Below are 17,893 nucleotides of genomic sequence, written 5' to 3' on the forward strand. Positions count from 1 at the left end.
CTCCTGGGAGAGGTAAGGGTGTGTGCGTCCCCACATGTCCTTATTCCTTTGTGCGTGTGTACACATGCAGAGGTCTGTGCGTGAGCGAACTTAGGTTCTAGCGGACGGGCCTACCAGAAAGCATCCCCTCCCCAGCCTGGGGCCTCCCTCCGGAGCGGTGGACCAGTGAGAGCTCGGCCCCCAGCTCCTCCATCTGCCTCTCGGGCTGGCGGGCCGCGGTGTTTGTCCCTGGGGCCAGGGGTGTGCCCATCTGTCTGGTTCCTGTGGGGGCAGGAGGGCCCCGGGGCCTCTCAGCGGGGGCTGGCTCCCCCTTCTGTCCCCTTCCCCAGGTTCCTGCTATTCCTGGCCGGGCTCCGGGCTCTTCTCCCAGCTGCAGCTGCTCGGCACAGACAGCTAGGGGCCTGGCGGGCTCCCCTCTGGCAGGGGCCCAGGTGAAACACTGGAGGAGAGCAGAGCCCCTGCCTGCGGCCAGGCAGCCTGGCCTCCCTCCCCGGCTCTTCCTCCGCCCCTTCCCTCCCCAGGCCGAGAGGAAAATACCAGACATAGTTGTGCAAAGGTGGCTGGGGGTGGGGGGCAGAAAGGAGGCCCCGTGCTAGGCGGGCCTGCCTGCTGGCCAAGAAATCCCTGCTCAGCCGCAGGGCCCGGCCTTCCCCGGCCGTGGGGACCCGGCTCCACCTGAGAGGGAAACCTCGGGACGCTTAGGGGCCCTGCCAACCGAGAACAATGGCACTCCTGAGCTCCGGGGTCCTCTGACCCCCTCTGGCCCCTCCCCCTCCCCCTCCTGGCCTAAAGGACTAAGCCTGCAGGCCTGTTCTTCTGTCTGGACAAAGAACTGAGGGCTGGACACCGGTAGGGGGTCCTCTCATCCAATCCCATCTCCCCTTTGCATTGAGCCAGAAGGGGCAGGCGGTTTGCTGTAGCAGGAGGGGGTCAGGTTGTGAGGAAGGGTTATTTAAGCCCTCAAATGGATTGGGGGAGGGGTGGGTGGGCAGAGTCCTCCTCTTCTGGGAAGCTTTTGCAGGAAATGAGACTCCCCTCTGTCCCAGGAGGGTCCCAGGGGTTGCCTGGGGCTGGGTTGGAGGAGGGAAGTAGGCCACCTTTCAAGTTGCCTTTGAGCGGTCCCTGCTTGAGGGAAAGGATGGAGGAAGGAGGGAGGAACCGGCTGAAGGCCCAGAATCGGGAGATGGGAGGAGGGGTCCCGAGCTCTCTGGGGAACTGTGGAATGCTTCGGAGATTCTCCACCCCGAACTAATTGTTAGGAACTTCCATTTCTGGAGTGGGATCCAGGCCGGCCAGTTACTTTTCAGTAGCATCATTAAACCTAGAAAATACCCCAAGGAAATCAGAGTACAGTGAGGGGGAGAATCCTGGACTGAGCATGTGGAGGAAAGGTTGGGTTCCATTCCTAACTACGGGGCTTATTGATCCTGGTAATTTGGGCTTTCTTTTGGGGACCCAAGTTTCTCTGTCAGGATGGTCTCCCAGGTCCCTTCCAGCTCCACCAGCCCAGGGGCATGTGTCTCCAGTAGTATTCTAGCAGGGACAACCACACTGGCTTTGTGGTACCCTTGTAGCAAGAAGTGAATTTGTAGTGAGGGTAGTTGGATTGGAAGTGGGGACCTCGTAATAGTTCTCTGCACCCACCTAACCTAGGACCCAGCGTGTGTGTACGGGTGAGACAGACAGAGGGAGAGCTCAGTAAGGTTTGGGGAAGGACAACATTTAAAACAGGAATATTTGACCTGGGCTGGTAAACTGAAAAGGGCCAATTTTGATATTTGTATTTCAATATATTTGGTTTCCTTTGTAATCTTATGCATTTTACTTTATGCATCTAAAAACATTGTTCTGAGAAAGGGTCCTTGGGCTTCACTTGACTGCCTAGGAGGGTGGTCCGGGAAACAAAAAAAGCTAAGAGGGAATTCCCACAGCAAAGGTGGCTCTTTTCCCAGGACCCCCTCCCAGGGAGCACACACCCACTGATGTGTGAGGTGTATACTGAGGTATAGCATTGATTTGAGCCACAGGGTTAATGCATCGGGCGTCCCTCCTATGCATGACACACACAATGTTCTACAAGGAGCGTTTCTGCTTCGTTGGACATTGGGGCTGAGGCTTGCTTGGGAACTCTGGGTGAAGGATTCCCTCACCAGGACAAATTGGCCTGCTCAGGGTCCTGGGAACTGGGGAGCAGAAGGAGGAGATGGGGGCTGGTCCAAGCCTGGGAGAGATTCTTCCTTCTTGGACCGGCCTTGGGATAGTCCCTGGGATGGGCCCCAAGGGTGAGCTTGTGCCAGGAGAAGTGAACTGAGTTGGCCCAGCTTCCCAGCAGAAGGGGCTGCTGCCCCCAGGTACTAGGTGGAGGTACCCACGAGTGTTCTAGGGTGCCTCAACCAAGCCCTCTACATGTGGGACATGGGAAAGAAAAGGGGTTTCAGGCTGGGGCTCCGCGGGGCCCTGGGGGATGGAGAGGAGGAGGTGGGCCGCCTTCTTGGGGGAGGTATAGGGAAAGGAGCAGCAGAGAGACTGCTGCCCTCAGATTTCACAGCAAAGCACAATGAGGGCTCAGAAAGGACCTGGGAAACTGGCCGGGACCCCTGCTGAGGGCTACAGAGACTTAGCTAGCTGGATGCTCCAGAGCACAGAGGGAGACCTCTGAGGCCTTCTAGGTGAGGAAACTGTGGCCTAGGACAGCTGAATGACTGGTCCAGGGTCACGCTGACAGCAAGTAACATAACTAGGATTTTCCTATACTCTGCCACATTGCTAGACCCTTCCAATTTTACAAGTGAGGAAACCGGCATCCTTCCAGGAATCGGCTTGTCAGAAGTCATGTTATAAATTAGGAGCAAAAGAGAGATGGTTGGGAGGTCTGGATTAGGAGAGAGCCTGGGGCTGGATGCTGGGGCTTGGGGAGGGGTTTAGGTACAGTTACAATGATAACCAGAGGGGTTTCTGGATGGTAAGGGGCCCCGCAGGGTTATCCTGGTTTAGTTTGGGTACTGTGTTCATTAAGTAGCCAAAAATTCCGGAGGGTAGTTTAAGAGCTTGGCACCCCTCCCTTTCAACACAACTTTAAGAGAACAGAAAAATGGGCATTTGGATTATATTCCTAAAGTGGGAAAATTCCTGGAGACCTTAAAATATTATCAGAGCAAGAAAGGACCCAAGATTCTCTACCATACAATGTCAGTGATAGAAGAGGATGATCTTAGAGTATAAAATAAGTGTTTAAATTAGAATTTTTTTGTTTTAATTTTTGAAAATTGGAATCTTTCCTTTCTCCATCTTTCTGATTCTGATATTTCAATTAACAAGCATTTTCCTCTCCTATTACTACCCACTCCCCCTTCCCTCGATTTTAAAGGAAAAAGATTCAATAAATAGTCAGGCAAGTACAGCAAATTCTCACATCATCCGATTCCAGAAATCTGTCTCATCCTGAATTTTGAATCCATCAGCTTCCTATCATGAAGTAGGGAATAGATATTCATGAATCTTTGGGGATCTTGTTTTGTTATTGCATTAATCAGAGTCAAGACTTTAAAATACAACTATCTTTACAATGCTATTTTTGTGTGTGTGTAAAATTGTTTTCCTGGTTCTGTTTATCTCATTCCCTCTTAATTGTATAATTCTTCCCAGGTTTCTCTGAAACTGAAAATAATAATTCTGTTATACTCATACTCTATAACTTCTTCAACCACTCCCCAATCAATGGATATCCCCTTAGTGTCTTGTTCTTTGCCATTATAAAAAGAGCCATTATAAGTATTTCTGTAAACACGGGTCCTTTTCATCTTTCTTTGATCCCTTTAGGGTATTGGATGAATAGTGGTAGCAGTAGGTCAAAGGGTAAAGGTCACTTAAGTGACTTTTGGGGAATCGTTCCAAATTGCTTTTCAGAATGGCAGGACCACTTCACGGCTTCACCAACAGCACATTAATGTGACTTCTCCTTCAGACTCTTCTCTTTTATTTTACAGATTGAGGAAACCCAGACACAGAGTGAGGAGGTCACAAAATTAATGAATCTGGGGGCTGAGGCTAGGGGAGACTGCCCTGGACCTTCATCTCCTATCCCAGTAGTTTCCTCTGGTTGTCAGGGAAGGATGTCTGCCATTGCTCAGTCACCACACTATCCTGGAGTGCATCCTTCCTTCTAGATGAAATGTCACCTTTGCAGATAAAGAAATTTGAGCCAGGCCTGGAATACTACTATTACTAACAAAACATAACACTTCCAGGATCTGTGATTGTCGTTTGTATGTGTGCTTTCTTTACCAGCGAAAATGTGACCTCTCCGTGATTTCCTCTAGATGGTCTTTAGGATCATATTTATATTTACATATATATGCATTTATATAAATTTCCTCATCCTGAGGGCTGCCTTTTGATGAACCCTCTGGGAATGTCACTAGGGAAAGTTTTTCTCACTTGGCAGCACTTGCTAGAACTCAGAACCCAGGGTCACCACCCCAAGATGAGCCAGAACTCTTGGGGGACCAGGGATAGAGATGTTCCAGTGAAGAAACTCCCTCTCCCAAGGCAGATCAGCTCCCGGACAAGGGGACCAACTAGTGATTTACCCAGTCACACCACCAGTATGTGTCAGCAGCTGGAATTTGAACCCGGCTTCGGAAACGGAGACCCAGTCTCAGTTCAAGGATCTTTTCTATACACTTTTATTAAGAGCATACTGAGGGCGAGGGACTGTGGTACCTGAGGAAATAAAGATAAAAAATGCAATAAATAGCTCCCAACTTCAAGAAGTTTACTTTCTACTTTACACAGGTAAGCAAATACGAATTAATTTGAGGAGACATTAGGAATCCATGTAGGCCCAGGGCGCCTGAGCAGGCCTTGAAGGCAGGACATGGGGATTCTAGAGGCCCAGAGGGACAGGGGGTGCTGCAAGGCTGCCCGGTTCCACGGGGAGACATGATTTCGTGCGTTTTCAGTGCATTCTGTCCGGGAGAGGAGTGCAGGAAAGACAGCTTCTTCCTATTCTAGATTAGGCCCTGAGATGCAGAGAGTATTTATTAGGGCCCAAACGGGAAGGCAGGAGCCAGGCCGGCCCTGACTCATGAAGACTCCCCCCCTGGATCTGGGGGCTAGAAGAGAGAGCCCAGTTCTTTCCCTTCCCTTCTCTCCCTCCCTTCCCCTCTTCCTGCCCTGCGGGCCCTGTCTTGGGCTGGTCCAGCCTAGCGGGGTGGAGTCCTTGGCTGAGCTCGGGCCTCTGAGCCCAGAGTGGGGATTGGAGTCGGTTCCCAGGAATGCTGGGCTGTGGGGCCTTCTGGTTTGGCAGAAGCTCCCTCCCCTCCTGTCCCTTCTGGCCCTCCCCACATGGCCTCCCCATTACCTCCCAGGCTTGGCCCTGAAGCCCAGGGTGTGTGGGGAGGAACAGAAGGGGAGAGACTAGCCCTGCCCACAGCCCTGCTCCCCCCCTTTCCTCAAGTAGGCCTGCTACACCCCTTTCCACGCATATATCTCTTCACACACACATAGTCACTCCTACCCATACACACAAATATTCACACAGATGACAGGCAGAAAAGTCCCGGGCTGGGAAGTCAGCAGGCTCCCTGTCTGCTCAGCTCGGAAGCTGAGATCCTGGCCACCTCCTCTGAGCCTGAATTTCCTTATTTGAAAAAAGGAGATTGAACTGGATGATCCAAGACCCCTTCTTTTCTTCCACCCGGCTCTCTATTTATTCGATTCTCTTCTATCCTTTCCCGTAGTTTCTCCAATGAGATGCTCTATGGAAAGAACACTGAAACCTTTACCCGAATGGTGGGCAGGGTCTTGCCTCCCACGCTGACTGGATATGGGAGCCTCAGTTTCCTGGTCTCTAAAGTGGGGATACCAGTAGCACCTGTCTCCTGGAAAGCACTCGCAAACCTTAAGGCGCTTTCTAACTAAGCACTTATTAAATGCTAGCAGTTATTATTGGACAGAAGGACGGTGTCAGAATGCCAGATGTGGAGGGAATCTTCGAGCGGGAGAGAGTCGGAAAGGATCTGTGAGCGCATTGAAGGATGGGGGTGGCAGGTGTGATGGTGGGGGACCTGCTACTGGGGGTAATTCTCTGCATGCTAATGTTAAATTGGCCACATGCAGATGATATGCAAATGCGCACCAGATTGACATCTGTTCTATTGGAGTCAGCAGGTCCTGGCCGCGGTTATAGAACGGCTCCGGGTCTGTAGGCAGCCTCGGAGCCAAAATAGCAACAACCTCCACTACCTGGTCCACTGGGGCAGCCGGTGCTGCAGCTGGGGAAATGCCTGCCCGGGACAGACAATGACCCCCATTGTCCTGGGGACTGAGAGGCGAGGGGGGCGGTGGGGGCGAAGAGAGGGGTTCGGGCGTGTTTGTAAGGGAGGGGTCACTCCCTTCCCGCTGGCCTGCCACCGCGGGACGCGCCATGTGGGGGGTCGTTTACCTTGCTCTGCGGGATCCCCCTCCGCTCTCGAGATGCCTCCTCCCTCCCTCCCTCCGTCCCCATTCATCCCTCCAGCCCTGCAGGTTCCCCGGCGGAGGGAGTCTCGGGGCTGAACAATGGGAGGTCCTGGTCCCGCTCCCCTCCCCCTCCCACCTAAAGTCTCTGCCCGGGTCCCGGCTGCCCTCTGCCTTTCTCTCCCTGCCCCCGGTGGTGTGCGTCCCTGGCGGCGGCCGCTTCAGCCCTCTTTTGTGAAGCCCCCACTTCCTCCCTCTCCCCATCTCTCTAATTAGTTCCTTTTGCAGCTGGTGAGGGAGGCTCCGGAGGGGGAGGGGGGTGGGTGTGGTAGATTCCGACCACCTCCAGCGCCTGAGAGCCTGCCGCCCCTGGCAGGGGCCCACACTGGAGGGGAGATGAAAGCCCCCTCTGTCTAGGAACTGCCTGCCTGCTCCCTCCCCAGCAGAGCTGGGAAAGCGCTCTCTTGAGCCGAGCTGCTCCTCCATCCTCCTCTCCGGGGACCCCGTCCTGAGGGCAGGGGTAGCAATATCCACGGGGGCTGGGAGTCCGGAAACTTGGGTTTAAATCCCGGTTCTCCGGGTCACTTAAAGCCGGAGGAAAAAAAAGCAAAGCAGCGAACCTTCGTGATCCACTACTCCGACTTTCATTTTGCAGACCGGAAAACCCGGAGGGTCCGGGGGACTGTCCTCTCCTAGGGCCGGTTCCGGGACTTGGGCCCAGGTGCTCCGGACTCGGAATCTCGGCTCTCTAGGCCCTCACCGGCTTACTCTGCTGAGAACCGTCAGGTGACCTCGGGCAATCCCGGCCCGCTTCCCCCATCTGCCTGACGGGGAGAACAATCCCTGCTCTATCTGTGTCTCTGGAGGATGTGAATGTGAAAACTTTGGAAAGAATCAATCCTAGGGAGGTCTTACTGGCTCCGGGCCTACCTCCTCTGTACACACACACACTCAGCCTCCCCTCCCAGCCGGGACTGGGAGCCCAGGGCCCACAACTGGCTGCCACTGGTTGGGGTGGGGTGGGGGGAGCGCTGCCAAGGTCGTGGCTGGAGGGGGGAGGGGGGAGAGGTGGGGTCACTTCCTGTCTACCTGGGGGAGCTAGCAGGAGGCAGAGGGAGGGAGGCTAGGGAGGGGGAGCTGAGCTGCCAGCTAGGACCCAGGGAGGCTTCTTCCGGCTCCCAGGACTGGAAGGAGGGAGGAGGGCCCCAAGGGCTGGGTAGGGCTAGCCTCCTGCTCCCAGCTTAATGAACCCCTTTGGCCTCTGCTTCTCTGGCTTGCCGGGAGTTACAGGAAGTTGGGGGTTGGGAGAAGGGACTGTGTCCTTGTAAACCAGAGAGTGGGGGACATCTGGGGACAGTGGGGGGTTGTGAGTAGCTTTATGCCTAGAGGGTTGCTAGGAGGGACTTTCTGAAGAGTCAAGAGTTCTTGAAGGATGTCCCTCTGGGGATCTCTGGCTTGGATTACTTGGGGGTGAAAGGGAAAGGGCCAGGTTACTAGGGGAATGCTATTTGTTCTCAGGGTTATTGGGAGATGTTACTCTGGGAGGCGTTGGGAAAGGGTGCTTCCTGGGACTAGTTCCTAGGAACTGTTCCTTTCCAAGATTTCTAGAAGGGATTACTACTGTGTTACTGTGTGTGGGTTAATCCTAGAGATAGTAATCTGGAGGGAAGAATACTGGAGGTGTTATTAATTGGAGGTGTTATTAGTAGGAAATTTGAATCTATTACTCCCTCCCCCAGGAAAATTTTGCAAAGCCTTCTCAAAGGACCTACAAATGTCCTGGCCCTCATTAGAGCTCCTGGTGGGGGCCCTCTGACCTGGGACCCACCGGGGTGGTTAGATTAAGGTTGTGGCTGGAGGCCAATGGAGAGAGCAGTAGGGGGTGGGAGGTGGGGGCACCAACCTTCCCAGGCCTTCCTGGCTCCTGAATTCTTAATAAGCATAAATATTTACTTCCTTCCTCCTCCTTCCAGGCTCCCTGCCTGCCCAGCCTGGGCCCCCAGCATTCAGGGGGAGCTGCTGGGAGGTCCAGAGCCCAGGGCTAAAAATAAACAGGTGGAGGGACAGCTGGCCAGAGCGGGGAAGGGGCAGGACCCCACCCTGCCTCTCCCAGGGCCCTGGAGATGTCCTGTGCTTGACCCGGGATCTCTGCCCAGGGTCTGGAAGAGACCTGGGCCCCAGCTGCTTGTGGGGGGGGGTCCACCCCTTAGAACCACTTTCCTGCTTGCCTCAGTATCCCCATTTTTAGACCCAAGCTTAAGAGGTACCACAGTGGCAGTCAGTCTATATCACTCATAAGTAAAGTTTTTTTAATGGGGGGGGAGGGCTTTAACTTGAGGCTTCCTGCTGGATTTAACCCTCTCCAAAATAAAGGGAAAGCAGGATGGAATGAGTGTAAAGTGCCAACCATGTGCCGTGTGGGGCTCTTTGTGACCCGGTCTGGGGTTTTCTTGGCAGTTACTGGAGCAGTTTGCCCTCTCCTTCTCCAGCTGGTTTTACAGGTGAGGAAACTGAGGCAGTCAGGGTGATGTGACTCTCCCAGGGTCACCCAGCTAGTTCTGGTCTGAGACCAGATTTATATTGGGGAAGGTGTCTTTCCGGACCCCAGCCCCCGCCTGTGCACTATGGCACCTCAGCTGGGTAACCCTGAGCAAGGCGCTTGCAGTGGGTCCCCCATCCTAGGTGGCTGTGGCTAAAGCCTGAAGTCCCCATCATGTTGTGCTTGTCCTCGGACAGAGAGGATCCCCACGGAAATACCTGGTGCTTACGGTCCTCGGGGCCTGCCGGAGCCAGACTCAGGGAGTCCTCCAACAGGAATGAGTCGGGCACTTCCCAGCCCCACTGTCATGTGTGTGATCCCGATGGTGCCGGGGAGGGGGGCTTCCAGGGACAGGAGCCAGCCGCACTCCTTGCTCCTCCCTGACTGGCAGCCAAGGTCTCTCTGTTCAGGTCCTCCCTGAGGCCTGGAGCTCAGGGAAGAGTGCCAGTCTCCAGCTGCCCCCTGCTGGCAGGACGTGGGGACCGACCTCTTCTCAGAATCCCTGGGGCGGCAGCCGCTTACATCCTCTTCCCCTCTGCTGCCTGTGGCCCTGTGGGAGGCCCCCGACTTTTGTCCTGGGAATTTCCTTCAGTTTGGCGGACTTTACCTTTGGAGAGGTGGGCGCCACGGTTCAGGGTCCGGCTCTGATCCCGATTATCTGTGTGGTCTCGGGCAAGTCCCACACGTTTATGAAGAGGTGCTAATCCCTGCGCTGCCACCTTCAGGATGGAGAGAAGAGGGGTCTCCAGGCGGACCTGCCTGTGGAAAGTACCCACTGGGGTATCCTGATGGTGAGCTTCCTGAAGAGCTGGGCTGTTTGTATGCCCCTCCCCAGCTCTCGGGAAGGGGGGGGGGGCTTCCGTGTCCTCACTTAAGTCTCAAGTTCCAGTATGTGTATCTTGATGTACAGTTCACCTGCTTGAAGGGGGAGGGGGGTAACTGTGTGGTTGTAGAGAGCCTTGGAGACTCTGTCACTGACCTGGCAAAGCTTCCCTCTTTTTGCTGGTTGCTAAGTAACTGCCCAGCTCAGGTGCTGCTTTGGGAAGATGGATGGACAGCCCAGGCTTCACCCCTGCAGCAAGTGGCTGGAGTTTGGCATGCCCCAGACATAAATAAATGTGGCTGCCCACCAGGTTTCACACACAAATTCTGGAGGCTAAAAGAGCTTACAGACCATCTAGTCCAACATCCCCATTGTACAGATGGGAAGGCTGAGGCTTTAGAAAGAGAAAGTAATTTACTTATGGTTCCGTGGTTTAAGTTTTAGAGCTGGGACTCCAATCCAGTGCTTGTTCAAAGATGATTGAATGGACAGACAAGTCATTCAGGATTAGAACTGTATAAAGTTTGCTTCAAAAATGTTCTGATTGGGTTCTGACTGAATGGATTCAGTTCTGTGTCTTTGTGGGATTGACTTTTTTCCCCAAGAGACTTAGGTTGGGCTTTATGGCCAATAATTTGGATTTGGACAGTGCCTGTGTTTAGTTCCTGGATGGCCGATGGTGGGAGCTGACCCCGTGGGTGGGATAAAGACTGTGGTTTTTTTCTCTCTCGTCATAGGTTTGCACTCCATTTCTCACCCAAGTCCCTTGCTCCTCGTGTCTGAAGTTCCCTCCCATCCTTTTCTCCACATTCTGCCAGGCCTGGCTGAAATGCCATCTCCTTCAGGAAGCTTTCGTCTTCTGTTTTGAGTCAACCTGTTCCTCTGCTAATCTCTCAGCATTTTTTGCTCTGAGACCCATTCTAATTTATATGTATGTGTCTTATCCCTCCCTATAATTTTTAGATTATGGAGGCAGATCTGTATTATTTTTGCATCTCCCTCTTGTTTAGTAAATACTTAACGAAAAGGATGATGGTAACTTAGCTTCCCTGGGGAACAAACCTGAACCCCAGACTTCCTAGTAACCTTCTTCACCCAGTACTGGGAAGGCCGGCCAGGGGAGCATGTTGCTGCCCAGATGATGTGGAAGCAGCGCCGCTGGTGAGAGTTCTGACTTGTTTTCCTCCACAGGTTCCTGCCCATCCCCACTCGTCCCCTCCCTCCTCCCAGGGAGCCTCTCCGTTGCCTCCACACAAGTCCCTAGCCGTTACCATGCACTCTTTGGACGAGCCGCTGGACCTGAAGCTGAGCATCACCAAGCTCCGAGCGGCGAGAGAGAAGCAGGAGTGGGCTCTGGGTGGTGTCCGCCACCGGGCCCTGCACCGGGAGCTAGGCTTGGTAGATGATGGTCCTGCTCCCGCCTCTCCGGGATCCCCCCCTTCAGGTATTGTGTCTCAGGGGCAGAGGGAAGGGTTAGCCTCCCAGGAAGCTGCTGGGCCTCCACAGTGGCCTAGGGGCATGAGCCCAGAGCTTAGATAAGGGCAATCACCCAGCCTGGGCAGGGATCCCCAGAGGGGTCAGGAATGCTGTTGTTCTAGAGACTCTGACTGCAACAGAAAACCTGGAAGCAGCAGTCAACTGTAGGGGGAAATCCGGGATGCACACAGCTCTAAACTTGGGGAAAAAAAAAAAACCTTAAAGTCTGAGCTGGGAGAAAGCTCCTCTAGCGCTGAGGTCAGAAAGTGGTTTGCCCAGGATCACACAAGTCCTCGGCAGATCTGGGGGCCAGGGTCTCCAGCAGAGCCTCGTTCACCAGGCATTTCTTCAAACGTTTGATCTTTAGGAGGCAGAGTCTCTGAGTTTGCAGCATTCCTGACAAGTAGTAAAGTTATCTGGTCTTTGCTTGGAGACTTTCAGTGATGGTGAACTCACCCCCTCCCCAGAAATCCCACGTCTGCTTCTAGGCATTTGTGATCAAGGGAAATAGGAATGTCCAGTCCTGAGTGGGCTCCATCTTCCCCACACACGCATTCTTGAAACGGAGCACTGATCAGAGAAATGGTCTCGGGAAATCGTTTCTGTAGTCTCTGAGATGGGAGGGAAAGGGTGTCTGGGCTCTTGAGGCGTGGGGAGGGTTCTGAGAGAGAAGGGCACTGATTCTTCCCTCTCTTTCCCCTTCTTTTTAGCCTTGGGCCACCCTGATTTCTTCCCCTCCCACTCAGGATTCTTGCTGAACCCCAAGTTCCCCGAGAAGGGGGATGGCCGCTTCTCAGCAGCACCACTTGTGGATCTAAGCCTGTCACCCCCATCAGGACTGGACTCTCCCAGCGGCAGCACCTCCCTGTCTCCTGAGCGCCAGGGCAATGGGGACCTGCCACCAACTCCTGCTGCCCACGTGAGTCTGAAAACTCCCAGGAAAGAGATGGGGGAGGAGAGAGAAGGGGGAATAAAGCTGCTCTTGGGTAGGGATGATCTTGCGGCAAAAGGCAGAGGCCTAATGAAGGGGATGGAAGGCAGGAAGAGGCCGTGGTGGAGAGGACTCGTGACCCTAAGCATCAGGATCCGCTGCCAAACTCTGCCTTCCTTCTCAGGACTTCCAGTCGCTCCGTTACATTGATGGAGTTCCTAGTTCCTTCCAGTTCTTCTTGCCACTGAGCTCAGGAGGTGCGCTGCATCTGCCCTCCTCTTCCTTCCTCACCCCACCGAAGGAGAAGTGCCTCTCTCCAGATGTGCCCCTGCAAAAGCAGCTCGTCTGTCGCTGGGCCAAGGTGAGGATGGGCAGGTGTCTGTGGGGCAGAAGGGAGCCCGCTGAATCCCAGGGGGTCTCATGGCTCCTTCCCTTCTCTCCCCGCAGTGTAACCAGCTCTTTGACCTGCTACAAGACCTGGTGGACCACGTCAATGACTTCCACGTCAAACCTGAGAAGGAGGCTGGCTACTGCTGCCACTGGGAGGGCTGTGCCCGCCACGGCCGGGGCTTCAATGCTAGGTGTGTACATGGTAGGGAGGGAGGAGGCGAGGGGATCCTGGGGCCGAGCGTGTTCTCATGGGACCCGGCCTGACTTGGTCTGTGGGGACCCTCACTAAGGAAACAGATCATCTCTAGGAATTGGGAAGTGGCTGAAGGAAGGGCCTGGGCAGGACCCTGACTTGGGACCAGCCTGCTCCGGCTCAACCTTGGCTCACCTGGGACTCTTCCTTTCTTGGTCTGAAGGTACAAGATGCTGATCCACATACGGACTCATACTAATGAGAAGCCACATCGCTGTCCCACCTGCAACAAAAGCTTTTCTCGCCTAGAGAACCTTAAGATTCACAACCGATCACACACAGGTGGGCCTGGGAAGGGTTCAAATGAGAGAAAGGGGAAAGATGGGGCTGGAGGAGGGAGCAAACCCGGGACAGAGAAGACTCCCTTATTTCACTCAAGCATGAGAAGGGGTAGGGAGGATTCAGATCTCTTTGTGTCTATATCTGTAAATGAGGTTATTAATCCAAGTCAGCAAAAGTCTGAGGAAATTATAGGCTCCTCATATACATGAAGGAAGTGATCAAAAAATTAGAAAACCAGGGTCATATTAGAGCTAGAAGATAATTTAGAGATTATCCATTTTCGTTCCCTCATTCTATAGATGAGAAAAGAACTCTGGAGAGGAAATTACTTTCTCAAAATCAACCAATCAGTGTGCATTTATAAAGTACCAACTATACACAAAATAAAAAATGAAATTGTTCCTTGCCCCCAGGGAGCATATCCTTTAGCAGGTGAGATGACAGGCATGGATACAGATCAGATAGAGGCGCTTGGTGAGGGTGAGAGCCCAGCAGTTGTGCTGTGGGAAGGTGCTATAGCTGAGCGCCCTCCCCAATAAGGGATTTTCTAAAAGGTGGAGGTTGGGAAGAGGCAGAGATGGAAGGCCCAGATATGAAGGGTGGAGCCTCATCTACTGGAGCTGTAGAAAGGCCACCTTGACTAGACCAGAGCCTGCAGGCAGAGCAATGTAAGAAATACAACAGAAGCTAGTTAAGGGCACAAGAAGATTCAAATGCAGGATTCCCTGCCTGCCTCGAGGGTGATGTCCAGTTTCTAGAGTGCTTGCAAAGTCCAGGAATTAGGCAATGGAGACAGAATGGTTTTGGGGGGGAAGGGAGGAAGGGGGGTGTGTGTGTGACCAAAGCAACAGCTATTAGGAAGACACACAGGGAAGGCAGTAAACCCCCACTTCTCACCCTTTTGCTGCTGTCCTTTTTCCCCCAGGGGAGAAACCGTACATCTGCCCTTATGAGGGCTGCAACAAGCGTTACTCCAATTCAAGTGACCGCTTCAAGCACACACGCACCCACTACGTGGACAAGCCCTACTACTGCAAGATGCCCGGCTGCCACAAACGCTACACCGACCCCAGCTCCCTGCGCAAACACATTAAGGCCCACGGCCATTTTGTCTCCCACGAGCAGCAAGAGCTGCTCAAGCTTCGACCTCCTCCTAAGCCACAGCTACCCACCCCAGACAGCCCCTATGTCAGCGGGGCACAGATCATCATCCCCAACCCTGCTGCGCTCTTTGGGGGCCCAGGCCTACCCGGCCTGCCTGCTTCCCTGCCCCTGCCCTTGGCACCTGCCCCCCTCGATCTCAGCACCCTGGCCTGTGGTGGGGGCAGTGGTGTAGGACCTGGTCTTCCAGGCCCTGTACTCCCCCTCAACTTGGCCAAGAACCCGCTGCTACCCTCACCGTTTGGGGCCAGTGGCCTGAGCTTGCCTGTTGTTTCTCTCCTTGCGGGCTCTGCAGGGAGCAAGGCTGAGGGTGAAAAGGGGCGAGGGGTGGTGGGTGCCAAGGCTCTGGGCACCGAAAGCCGCAAGATTCCCGGGGAGAGGACTGAGGGTGGCCGGGCTCGGTCTGGTCCAGATGGACTTTCCCTGCTGCCAGGCACTGTGCTGGACCTATCCACAGGTGTGAACTCAGCAGCTAGTCCTGAGGCCCTGCCTCCCGGCTGGGTGGTCATCCCACCAGGCTCTGTGTTACTCAAACCAGCTGTGGTGAACTGATGTTCTGGGGCCAAACACGGCCAGGGAGAGGAAAAAGGACTGGACAGAGACTCCTCCCCTCATCCAGTCACGACGAACGGAAATTCTTCTGAGAAATAGCAATAATGTCCTCCCTCAGGGCTTGGCCATCCTCTGGTCCAGTCCCAGTGAGGTGGGCAGGAGGTAACCAGGACACATGGGAAAGGGGCCTTGGCCTGGGGCTGGCTTCATATTTGTGTGTAGAGATAGAACCCATGTGGACAGAAAACAGGTCATTCCAGGGTCTCTTCCCCTCCATGGCCTCTAGAACAAAGGCATGGAAGGAGAAAGGCAAATCCCATCATATTAAAAAAAAAAAAAAAAAAAAAAAGAATTTTTGACCCCCAGGAGTGAGCGCCTTGGATCCTATTGACCTCTCTCCCAATCCAGCTCCTCTCTACCTTCAGCAAAGGGTCTGGTCCCAATTCTTCTTAGAAAGGGAACACTGCTGTCCAGTCCCTTTTCCCATGCTGCACCAAATCTACTCTGCTCTCCCTCGGTTTCCTTTTTGGAATGCTGCTCCTCAGTCTGGCTTGGCATTCAGGTCTTCCCCCCTATGTTTATCTGGTGCCAAATGACCACTGTCACAAGGCTCCATCCCTTTCTCCTTCCAGCCAGATACGCTGCCTTCATATCCTGACAGTGAGGGAGCTGGGTCAAATAGTCTTCCACTCTCAGCGGTGGAAGCCTCATCCCTGACATTTTAATCCCATGGCTGCTGTGAGCTACACAGGGCCAGGAGAATCCCAATGGCCCCCCATGAACCTCTCCTTCCTCTTCAGTTGGCCCCAACCCAATTTTGGAAAACCACAGACCCCTCTCCTTTTTTCAGAGGGAGAGCTAGACAGATGCAGACCTTGACAGTGGCCATGGAGAGAACAGGTCCTTTCCCTTGCCTCCCTCTCCCTTCCTGCTAACTGACAAGGTATCTCCCATCCCGTGGGAGGGCTGCTCCCCCTAGCTGTTATCTTTGTGCTGAGGAAGAGGACCAAGGCAGGCCTGTCTCCCTTCTGCCTATAAAAGCTGTGCACCCAACGCAAACACCAGGCAGACCCTTTTTCCCTGGCTGAACAGAAAACTTGAGCCTCGACTCTAGAGCTAAGGAAAGCTCACAGGGCCAGGGCATTCCCATGGCAGGTAGATGGCAAATAGGGAGAAGGCAGGCCATGAAAATTCTGAATTTGCCTCTCCTGAACCCCTTTTCTTTTGAGGTTAAATTAAGAATTTGCCTATAGTCCCTCAGGGTCATCCCCCTGATGTTCTCGAAATTCAGGACAGGAATATAGGCACCTGATCCACACTGAGGTGGTTTTCAGACCAGCCATCATGTTCTGCTGCCAAGTTGCACAGTTCCCCGCTGTTAACCTTTTGTGCAGTGCTTCTGTTTAGGGAAAAGGATGGTTGCTGCACTGCCACTAGAATTCTATTGCTTTATTTTGGGCATCTATTTTCTGCGACACCCCCTGAGCCCAAAGGCTTAGACCTGGGATGTCGAGGAGAGGAGAATTCAGTTCTAACCCAGTTCAGCCTTTGCTGGAGCAAGCACAAGACTGCAAAGGCATTGCCTGAACACTAGCTGGGAAATCTGACTATGTTCCCACGTTACAGAATCAGAATGGAAGACAGCAGGAAGGTTGTTGGAACCAAGAACCAGCAAGAAGACAGGGCAGTAGCTAGGTAGCATGTTCTATAGAAGCAGCCTGAAGTAGGGTGTGTGTATGCTATATTCTGGGAGAGATTACCTGAAGGGGCCATACCTGCATTTATGGGGGTGGAATACGGCTAGCTTGCTAGAACAGGTTTCCCCAAGATAATTGTGGTTTGAGGCATCTGGTTGAAACTTTGAATTCTGGGGGCTATGGTCTCAAATAAGCTTGCATGGGAAGAGGTTAACTGTCAGTGATCCTGAGGAACTTGAGTGGCAAACAGCAGCACATGAAGAATCTGGGGCTGCACTTTAAGAAACCTGCATTCTAGCTCTACTGTTTTCACTTATGGGTCAGTCAGCCCAAGCAATTTCTTCCTTTCTTTCTTCCCTAGTCCCATGCTGCTCCAAACCCTTGGCCTTGTAAAACTTGGGAGATGTACAGCCAGAGAAAAAGGGACATTGCATGTGTTATTGTAAACCCTCCCCTCCAAAGGCTGGGGAGCCTCTTGTTTGCTCCCCCGGGTGTGCTACCCTCCTATTTGATGATGGCTAGAATTGCCTGACCTGCACCATAAGTACTGTAAGCTCACTGTAAGCTCACCTAGACTCTACAGAGCCAGAGAAGGCCTGGCCTGTACTGCAGGCACGAATAAGCTAAAGAAATCCTTTAGATGAGGGGGCACCTCAGCAGGAAGGCGGAGGTCCTGGGTGAGGGGCCACTCCTATAGCTACTTTTCCCGTTTTATCTGTCGGTTCCCCCTCCCTCTCTCAGCTGTGAGACAGTAGGACGGCTCTCCCAGGAGAACTCAGTATTGGCTTGCTCCCTCCTTCAGGGGGCCCTTTACCTTTTGCCTCTGGGGAGGTAACCTGGTATCATAGAAAGAGCACTGGACTGGGAGTCAGGAGATCCGTATAGAAGTCCCTGCTCTGCCACTGACTTACTATGTTTTGTCCATAGGCTTGCTATGATAGTAAGCAAGCTGCTTCTTTTGTATGGGCCTGTTTCCTCATCTGTAAGACGAGGGGGCTGGACTATGGATCCCTCAAATCCCTTCCAGTTCTGACCTTGTTAGATTCTACTCGCCTCTTCTCATCCGGGTAGCTCAGTGCTACCACCTCCCTGACTGCCCTTCTCTTCAGAAGGGTCACTCTGTCCTGGCCCTCACCTCTGCTGGGCTTTCAACACCAGGCTGTGATTAAATTATAACAGCCAGGGTTTCCCACTGAATAGGGGACCCAAGTATGGAAGGAGGGAGCTGGTCTCCCTTTTTCTGTCCTCTACCAGAAAATAGACACCTGACACCCCACCCTTATCCCACCCACCTATGGGCCCCAGGCCTTAAATAACTGGCTGGCTCAGT

The 17,893-nt window shown here is 53.4% G+C and overlaps 1 protein-coding gene across 3 annotated transcripts in view; it reads left to right on the forward strand.

Moving 5' to 3' along the window:
* The window catches only part of GLIS2 (GLIS family zinc finger 2), a 39,085-nt gene extending 23,866 nt beyond the window's left edge, over nucleotides 1-15,219 (forward strand). The window contains exons 1-7 of one of the 3 annotated variants that reach the window (XM_074280006.1): nucleotides 9,466-9,789; nucleotides 11,013-11,265; nucleotides 12,008-12,216; nucleotides 12,413-12,589; nucleotides 12,676-12,809; nucleotides 13,035-13,153; nucleotides 14,079-15,219. In XM_074280006.1, coding sequence (XP_074136107.1) covers nucleotides 9,787-9,789; nucleotides 11,013-11,265; nucleotides 12,008-12,216; nucleotides 12,413-12,589; nucleotides 12,676-12,809; nucleotides 13,035-13,153; nucleotides 14,079-14,866 — 1,683 coding nt within the window. In that variant the 5' untranslated portion in view covers nucleotides 9,466-9,786 and the 3' untranslated portion in view covers nucleotides 14,867-15,219. Of the gene's footprint in view, nucleotides 1-9,465; nucleotides 9,790-11,012; nucleotides 11,266-12,007; nucleotides 12,217-12,412; nucleotides 12,590-12,675; nucleotides 12,810-13,034; nucleotides 13,154-14,078 lie in introns of those variants that run through there. The other 2 variants (XM_074280005.1, XM_074280004.1) reach the window with 2 other exon arrangements.
* Nucleotides 15,220-17,893: the final 2,674 nt, after the last annotated feature.

Source organism: Sminthopsis crassicaudata, chromosome 1, assembly GCF_048593235.1.
Source record: "Sminthopsis crassicaudata isolate SCR6 chromosome 1, ASM4859323v1, whole genome shotgun sequence".
Classification (NCBI taxonomy): Eukaryota; Metazoa; Chordata; class Mammalia; order Dasyuromorphia; family Dasyuridae; genus Sminthopsis; species Sminthopsis crassicaudata.